Here is a 9086-nt window from a genome sequence, read left to right on the forward strand (position 1 = left end):
GATCTGATTCCCATTTTTACTTTATTGAAGATCTGTGGTATGCTGGGAGGTTATTAATAAGGGTGTTGTATATGGAAGATGTTATGCCCTTTGTAGAAGTAAGCCTGGTATCAAGCAACCGGGTTTCTAATGGGGATTCTCAGGTATGTTAGGGAATGTCTGATTTGTAGGTACTTGAAATGATTATGCCTTGTTAAGTCGAATAATTCAGATAATTGGAGAAAGCTAGCAAATATGTCATTAATATATGTCACCAATTGTTTTGATACCTCTCCTAATCCAACTTTGCAAAATACTGTCAGCAATAGGACTTGGGATGTTAGGATTGTCCTTAAGAGGAGTGTTCACAAGTGGAAATGTATTTAGACCCAAGAGTGCATGAGATTCCTGCCATGCGCCAAGGGTACCCAAAAGAACCAGATTTTTTGTAATCACAGAAACTTTATTCCTCGAACCCAGGAAAGGGATAATTGTTAGTGGGGTAGTTTCCATATTGTGTTGCTCTTTTGAGACCCATCTAACATCACTGTTCTTTGAATGAAACCAGATCCACAGTGGGTAGAACTGAGAAGCTAGGTAGTAACATCTGAAATTTGGGAGATTTAGCCTCCTTTAGCATAAGGGGCCTGAAGTGTGATGAACTTGACTCTTGGGGTTTTCTTATGCCATAAAAATGTGGATATTGCTTTGTTGAGGTCTTTTAAAAATACACAGGAATTTTCAAAGGGATACAATGAAATAAATAAACAAATTGGGTAATATATTCATTTTAATTGTATTGATTCTACCAATCAATGACAGTGGTAAGGCCATCCACCGCTGAAGTTCCATTTTAGTTTGGTCCAACAGCTTCACATGGTTTTCTTGATTGACTTTACCAAAGGAAACACGAACATTAATACCCAAATATGCCAGTGATGGATGGGTTTGAACGAATGGCAATGGCTAGAGGTTCAATGGCAAGAGAAAATAATCCAGGTGAGCTCCAACATCCCTGCCTACATCCCCTGGAGAGGGAGAGGGTGTCCAACAAAACTCCATTAGTCAAAATTTGAACCTTAGGGGCATTAAAGAGCGTTTTGATATATTTAATAAATGTATCCCAAAAATTCATAGCCTCAGGGGTCTGCAAAAGGGAACTTGGTTCTGTCCTATTGAACACCTTCTCAGCATCCATTTATACAATCACCATGGGATGTTCTCATTTCTGTGCAGCATTTATTCATACGTTATCTGCTCACTGCCTGTTTTCGACAAATCCGGTTTGGTCTGCATGAATAATATTAGGGATGACATTCTCCAATAATAAAGCAATTATTTTGGATAAAACCTTATAGTCAGCAAGCTGAGGGGCTTATAGGAGCCACATTTTTGTTTATCTTTGCCTGGTTAGGTAGCAACATTATTGTCGCAACCTCTAATGAATGCGACAATACTTGATTTTGTAGCATTTCCTTAATCATGTTGGTAAGAGGAGTCAGTCGTTTTTTGGAGAATGCTTTGAAGTATTCAATCGGGAATCCATCTGGTCCTGGTGCCTTATTATTCTGTAATGAATTGATGGCATGAAGCACCTCCTCCTCAGACATTTCAGCATCAAGAAGGCTTTTGTCTGTTGTATCAATCTTGGGGAGAGGTAATCTATCCAGAAACTGTTTTGTTTCAGTATTTTCAGTGTCATGATTATACACTGTTTTATACAGTGCTATAATATTAGTGCATAATATTTTTTGAATTCCAAATTAATATCTTTTGGTTCTTCTAAGCATCTACCATCCTCTGTTTTAATAGAGTGGATATATTTTTCAGAATCTTTCTTTTTAATCTGCCATGCAAGTAGCTTGCTTGTTTTGTTGCCAAATTGATGATAATGATATTTTGTCCTGTATGCATTACAGGCAATAAAGTCTCTGGGTTTACATCAGCAGGAATGTGAGGTCTGCTCCCTGCTGGATCACCACTGATCACTAGATTCCTTTGCTGTAAAATGATGAGAGAAGCTGTAGTTCACAGAAGGGTGTTTAGAGGGTTTCTAGAGACGCCATGCGTTTCCTGCGACGGAACAGAAGAACAATGAAGCCGAGCGATGAGAGGGTGACCGCACTGCCCACGGTGGCACCTACAGGTACATACACAGCTGCGCTGAAGCTGATGTCCTGCCCTAGAACACACAGGGACAGGTGAACAGTGTGAACCAGTACACTGTCTTTATCACCACCCACGTCAGGGTCAGCTGGTTTTCAATATCAGCATGTCACTTATCATTTATCATTTAGGAGTTGCCAGGTGTCCTGGGGGAAAGTCGAGTGCTACTCTAGAATTTTTTTAATCAACATCATACTGTGTTTTATTATTGTCAGCTTATTTGTATGCATGTCTCTGGCTTTGGCTTGGCCTATAGACCTCCCAAAGAATGTACCTACCTGTGTCCCGATCAGTATTTACCAATTTTTGTTGTACATTTTCCTTTTTTCAACCATAACCAACTCATTATTAAAATTATTATTAAAAATGCAGAATGGATCAATGCACAAACCAGCCACATATTTTTATAACACACAGATGTTTGCAAAAAGTACCTATTAAAGGACAAAAAAAAACAACAACATTTGACAAGTCATGATTCCATGGTTCCAGACCAGATCTTTGTTTTACAGCAGCTCTTCTGCTGCAAATGCAGTGGTATTTTCAACTTGTAACATACGATTAACAAAGAGGTTTTGCTTGAATAAATATAGAATTTGATTGAAATACACTATATGGCCAAAAGTATGTGGACACCCCTCCTAATTATTGAGTTCAGGTGTTTCAGCCACACCGATCGTTAACAGGTGCATAAAATCAAGCACATAGCCATACAATCTCCATAAATAAACCTTGGAAGTAGAATGGGTTGTACTGGAGAGCTCAGTGACTTTAAACATGGTACTATCATAGGATGCCATCTTTGCCACAAGTCAGTTCGCTAAATTTCTGCCCTGCTAGATCTGCCCCAGTCAACTGTACATGCTATTATTGTCAAGTGGAAGCGTCTAGGAGCAACAACAGCTCATCCACAAAGCGGTAGACCACGCAAACTTACAGAACGGGGCCGCCGAGTGCTGAAGCGCATAGCACATAAAAACTGCCTATCCTCTGTTGAATCACTCACCAGAGAGTTCCAAACTGTCTCTGGTTGCAACATCAGCATAAGAACTGTGTGTTGGGAGCTTCATGAAATGGGTTTCCATGGCCGAGCAACTGCACACAAGCCAAACATCACTATGTGCAATGCCAAGCAACGGCTGGAGTGGTGCAAAGCACGCTGCCACTGGACTCTGGAGCAATGGAAACGTGTTCTCTGGAGTGATAAATCACACTTCACTATCTGGCAGTCTGATGTTATCTGGGTTTGGCGGATGCCAGGAGAGTGCTACCTACTGGACTGCACAGTGCCTACTGTAAAGTTTGGTGGAGGAGGGATAATGGTCTGGGGCTGTTTTTCAGGGTTTGGTCTAGGCCCCTTAGTTCCAGTGAAAGGTAACATTAATGCTATAGCATACAAAGACATTTTAGATAATTGTATGCTTCCAACTTTGTGGCAACAGTTTGGGGAAGGCCCTTTCCCCATGTAAAGACATGGTTTGATGAGTTTGGTGTGGAGGAACTCCAGTGGCCTGCACAGAGCCCTGACCTCAACCCCATTGAACACCTTTGGGATGAATTAGAACGCCGATTACAAGCCATGCCTTCCAACATCTATGCCTAACCTCACAAATGCTCTTTTGGCTGAATGGGCACAAATTCCCGCAGACACACTCCAAAATCTTGTGGAAAGCCTTCCAAGAGGAGTGGAGGCTGTTATAGCTGCAAAGGGGGGTGGGGGTGGGGGGCAACTCCATATTAATGTCCATGGTTTTGGAATGGGAAGTCCAATAAGCTCATATAGGTGTGATGGTCAGGTGTCCACATACTTTTGGCCATATAGTGTATATAAGTGGATAAAATATACACCATAAGTGCAGAGTCCGTTGATGGTTCGACAGTGTATGTCTTCACAGTACAGTTAATCTCACCTGCTTTGGATGCATCCATGTTATGTATAGCTTCCTCAGGGCTGTTGTATTTAATGAGTCTCGGTTTTGGTAATGTTGTTCTATTGGGCCCCTGTTCTTGATCAGTACTAATAGTAATAGTAACTTCTGTCACTGTAGACCCTGGAATATGAATTATAACATATCAGCATTATAGCCAAAATAGATTAAGATAAGATCAACAGGACATGGCACAGGGACAGGTGAGCTCGTTTTATGTATGGTTGATTCTGCTTTATTAGTGAGTGAAGATGAACTCAGTATTGCCACAACAAAAGGGTTCCTCAGGCCTAACAGACAAAAAACCTCTGCTTTATGTTGGGCTAAGAGACAATTTACTAACTGATGTTGTGCGATCCTGAACAAACATTCAATAGATTTCACAATTCTAGCCATCAAACTCAAAACAAAACGTGACAGTGATTTTAGTGAGATCACAGAGAGATATAGGGTTAACGGTAAAGGTTGCTCTGAGTGTATGTGTTCTGGCCAGCGCATTTTACTCTCTGTCATACTGTCGTCGAGCACATTATTAGCTGCCTGCTGCTCTTTACCAATTAAAATCTCACTGACATATTGAAGTTGCTCTGATTTTGTGATGTTCTTTTGTCACTTTTTGGTATGCTGTGCTTCCTTGCTCTTGTCCTTCGAAAATAGTAACAGAAAATCCAGCCTTCATTCATCAATCACACACAGACCCACTTCTGTTGCGAATCAGACACAGGCCCAATACTATGTCATCTTTAGCCTTACAGTATCCGTGTGTAGAGTCTTGGACAGGCCATTTCCTCTTGATGGGAAAAGGCTACCAATTTCAGCCTTATTCTCACAATTGTACCTACCTGGGTGCCAACAAAGATTATCAAAGGATGTAAAAATGTCCTGATAGGTCATGATTCCCTGATTCTAAATATCAAAAGCATTTTTTCAGGTAGTTCTTCTGCTGTAATTATGTCTTTTAAACTTTAACATATAACCCAGACTTTGCCTAAATTCAGTAATTTTTTAGCTGTTATGATTACGAGGATAGTGTATAAAATTAACAAACCCCTGAGGAGTCTGGTACAATGTAACCAATAATATATAACCCTGCTGCATACCAGCCAAATCATCATGCCTCCCAAACCTGATGAGGTGTCTGTCTATTTCTTCCAAACCATTTTCAATTGATGCTGCACTGCAGTATTACCTACCACACATTTAGAAATGTTGGGCTACCTGCTGGTGTCGTGTGTCATTCCTAATGAAATAATATTGAAATGATCTGTGGCTGCTTTCTGTGTTTTTTGGACTAACTGTCAATTACGAAACATTTTTGATCAAACTACCTTTTGTCATGTATTTTGGATATGCATTATGAGCTTGCTAGCTGTTGTCAGTCATCTGTTACCTATCGTTTTGTACAGCCATTTATGTTGGCATTAAAGTGTCACATATTCATGATATGAAACAGAACACATCCTCACTGAAGGTCAGCCTTGTTTCATGAGGTGAGACCCCCATACTGAAAACTTCCAGGGAAAGGTATCATACTGAAAAGCACCTCTTACATATCGTAATATTGTGTGGCAATGTGGTGTTGTGGTTAGGGAACTCAGGCTATAATGGATATAGTTTTATGGCACAGCTGTTGGACCTGAATTTTGTGTATGACTGACATGATAATAAAACATTAAACAACAAGAGTAAAATGTAAGCAGTGAATGCAGTGAGTCCATTGATGGTTCAACAGCAGAAGTCTTCACACTGCTGTTAAACTCACCTGGTTTGGTTGCCTCTAGGTCATGTGTAGTCTCCTCAGGGCTGTTGTATCTGATGAGCCTCGGTGTTGGTAATGTTGTTCTATCGGGCCCTTTCTCCTGAGCAGTGCTAACAGTAATAGTGCCTTCTGTCACTGGAGGGCCTGGAATATGAAATATAACATATCAGCATTACGGCTGCAACAGATTTATCACCAGGGCATGGATACAAGGACCGACATATACAAATGGGCATTGTGCAATCCTGAACAAATAGATGTTAGAAAAAGTTCAATAGATGTCACAATTCTGACCGTCAGTACTTCCAGTCAAGGTATTCTTAAACTCAAAACAGGACTGGACGACAGTGCGGTGTCATGGTTACATTAAACCTCTACATCTTTGGCCATTAAGTCTTTGATAATGACATTCAAGGTGAACTTTCCAGGAAACATTTAGAGAATGTTTACTGGAAAGTAAAAGTGTCCCAACAGTCAATCAGGCACAGACACAATGGAAAGTAAAGCTGTGCCAATAGTTAATCAGGCACAGACCCAATACCCGGTGATCTTTATTCTCATCAGCTGTTATGCAGGTCACATACTGCTGCTGGAAGGAAGCTGCTCAGTGGGAACACAACCATCCTCAGCATTGTGCTGATGGAGGTAACTCAAGTGAGCCTCAAATTAGAGAACAGTGATTTTAGAATGCTGTGCATATATGTTTATGTATGTTGCATTCTGCTCACAAGGAAAAACCATCGTTTGAACCACTGCATAATCACTCCTGCAACACTGTCCAGAAACAGAAACTTTCTGGCAAGTGACTGACTCCATGCAGAAAAAAGCCAGCACTCAGCACGAGAGATTTCATCATCATTCACTGGACCGGGAGTGTAGGCTTCCTATTTTAAAAAAAATCTTTGTTATCTAATCGGATTCATTGTGGTTGAGTAAAGCCCGTTCATACCATAATGACACACTATACAGTCCTCTGGTAAATCTGTCTAGCTTGTAATAGATAATTTTAGAAAACAGCTTTTTTGTAAAATTATATACCTATTTTGTCGTTACCTAGATGTTTTGAAAAAAAATTATTAAACATGTTTCAGATTAAGACGTATTAATCAGGTTATTTGCAAAAATGAGAAATCCTTCTAACAGACCCAGGAAGTTGAATGCTAAAAGTACTAAAACCTTCTAGCTCATCAGAGAAGAATCTACAGAAGGCACATGTCATATGATATTTCAGCAAAAAATTCCTCAGTGGAATGCTGACTTTGCCAAAATGTCAGGCAAGGTGTTGATTTGGTCTGTTTTTGAAGTTTGAATTTTATAATAAACTTTTTTTCATAAACATTATTTTTGAACATTGATATAGTGTGTGCGTCCCATCAATTTTTACGATGTAAATTTGAACATATATGAAACAGAAAGGAAATATATTACCTTGAAGATGAATATACAGAGTATCCGTTTTGGTGAAGACTTTGCCTCCTGAATGAAGATTGGCCTCACACCTGTATTCAGTGTCCTTTGTTCCTATCTGATCTGGGGCATCTAATGTGTAGCTCTGAAAATGATTCTTTTCATGTAGTGATGGTTCTAATCCTTTCAGGATCTCGGTATCCCGATATAAATGCATCTCCATGTTAGGAACTTGTTGATAGACATTGTCCAGACTGCATCTGACCTGGAATGGCTGGCCAGGCAGTGGCTTCTGTGGGAACATGTGCATTTTGGGATCTGGAAAAGCTGGAGAAAAAAGATTTAAGCATTACTCCTGTGTCACCCGTACCATGCCTCAGCTTTGCTATGTTACCCCAATATGGGTGAGGGTTCTATGCTTTGATACCTGCAAATTGTCAAATATTTCATGTGTTGTGTTTACAGTGTAGCTATTACTTACCGATAACTGTCAGCCGAACCTCAGTCTTCATCAACCTGTTCTTTGAGACGCATATTACCTTTCCATTATGGTGGATTGTCGCAGATGCAATGTGAAGAACAGCTTGCTGTTCACCATGTATCACTGTAGCGTCACTGTCATCTAGCTCATACCAGCCAACTTTGATGTTAGGGCTGGTTGTTTGGCAAGTGAGGTTAATGGCTTCACCCTGCCAAATGACGGGATCACTTGGTAATATGGTGATCTTGTCTTCTGCACAGAGCACTCGATCTATGAACAGAAGCAGAATGAAAAATAATAAAGCAAAACATTGTCTGTTTTAGAGTTACAATACATAACAAACACTTTCCAAAACAACACTGATTTCATTCAATGTCTTCTGCCTGAAAATTTAGGCCCACCAGTCAAAAGTTTGGACACACCTGATTAAGACAACAGGAAACATGCATTCAAAGACATTTTAACCTAAAGACTTATGCTTGAATGCTTGAAATTTGTTTCTTAGATAAATATAAACGATGAAGTTGATGCCTAATGCCTATGCATGATTTTCTTTCCAAAAATCTTTAATTTTACAAAATGTTTTTTGGCTGTTTTAAAGAATCTAAAATATTATATAGTTATGATTAGTTTTGAACACTTTTTTGGTCATTGCATAATTTGTGTTGTAAGTAGTATAGTAAAGTATGTAAAAAAAATCCCACGGGGGCAGAAAACAATTCTTGAATGAAATATAGAAAATTTGATACAATTTTAAATGCAAAAAATCACACTTGATGAAAATGAAAAAATCAACTAGAAGATAAAGAGCGTACAATAAAAGATTGTAATACCTCTGAGATCCAGTAACAGGCAAACAAACGGGATGAGAAAGTGCCCATAGAGTGCCATGATCTTCTTCCTGCAGTCTTTGCTCCCGGTGAGGGTCTAATACATTGAGAACTGACAGCCAGTGGTAATGTCAGTTTGCTGGCTCTTGCAGCATAGCACTTCTGGGTTTCCCTGGCAAGGGATTTCTACTGAGTGGTCCACACCACTTTCCTCTTCATCTTCCCACCCACAGACACAGACACAGACACAGACACAGGCGCACGCACACACACACACACACACACACACACACACACACACGGGTACACAGGCACACGCATCTCTGAATGTGCTCTCCAAAAATGTGTCTCCAAAATGCTGTATATATATATATAAATGCTGTATATGCTTTTGGCCTTATATCATTTATAAAAATGAAAAAACTATCCCAACAATATTCCTCAATGCTGAGCTTGAAAGAAGGAGTTTTGTCAAGGAGGTACCAGTTTCAAAGCTTTTGGAATTGATGAGCTTTGGATTTTTCTGAGATCCTTTA

The 9086-nt window shown here is 39.8% G+C and overlaps 1 protein-coding gene across 1 annotated transcript; it reads right to left on the reverse strand.

The window, feature by feature from the left end:
* Nucleotides 1-1702: 1702 nt before the first annotated feature.
* On the reverse strand, nucleotides 1703-8694 carry LOC118773017. The gene is made up of 6 exons (XM_036521744.1): nucleotides 8554-8694; nucleotides 7721-7990; nucleotides 7261-7566; nucleotides 5836-5976; nucleotides 4056-4196; nucleotides 1703-2161 (listed from the first exon to the last, which is right to left on the reverse strand). The coding sequence occupies exons 1-6, from the start codon at nucleotides 8609-8611 to the stop codon at nucleotides 2022-2024; spliced, it is 1056 nt and encodes a 351-aa protein (XP_036377637.1). The 5' UTR covers nucleotides 8612-8694; the 3' UTR covers nucleotides 1703-2021.
* Between the last annotated feature and the right edge of the window lie 392 nt (nucleotides 8695-9086).

This window comes from Megalops cyprinoides, chromosome 2, assembly GCF_013368585.1.
Source record: "Megalops cyprinoides isolate fMegCyp1 chromosome 2, fMegCyp1.pri, whole genome shotgun sequence".
NCBI classification, from domain to species: Eukaryota; Metazoa; Chordata; class Actinopteri; order Elopiformes; family Megalopidae; genus Megalops; species Megalops cyprinoides.

What these genes read in the sequence shown, in the direction of transcription:
- LOC118773017 (XM_036521744.1), bottom strand. Translation starts at nt 8,611, where the DNA reads ATGGCACTCTATGGGCACTTTCTCATCCCGTTTGTTTGCCTGTTACTG. An exon ending in GGTTCGGCTGACAGTTATCG is followed by an intron (nt 7,567 to 7,720) that starts GTAAGTAATAGC and finishes TTTTTTCTCCAG; the next exon opens with CTTTTCCAGATCCCAAAATG. An exon ending in CATGGATGCATCCAAAGCAG is followed by an intron (nt 2,162 to 4,055) that starts GTGAGATTAACT and finishes TGTGTGTTCTAG; the next exon opens with GGCAGGACATCAGCTTCAGC.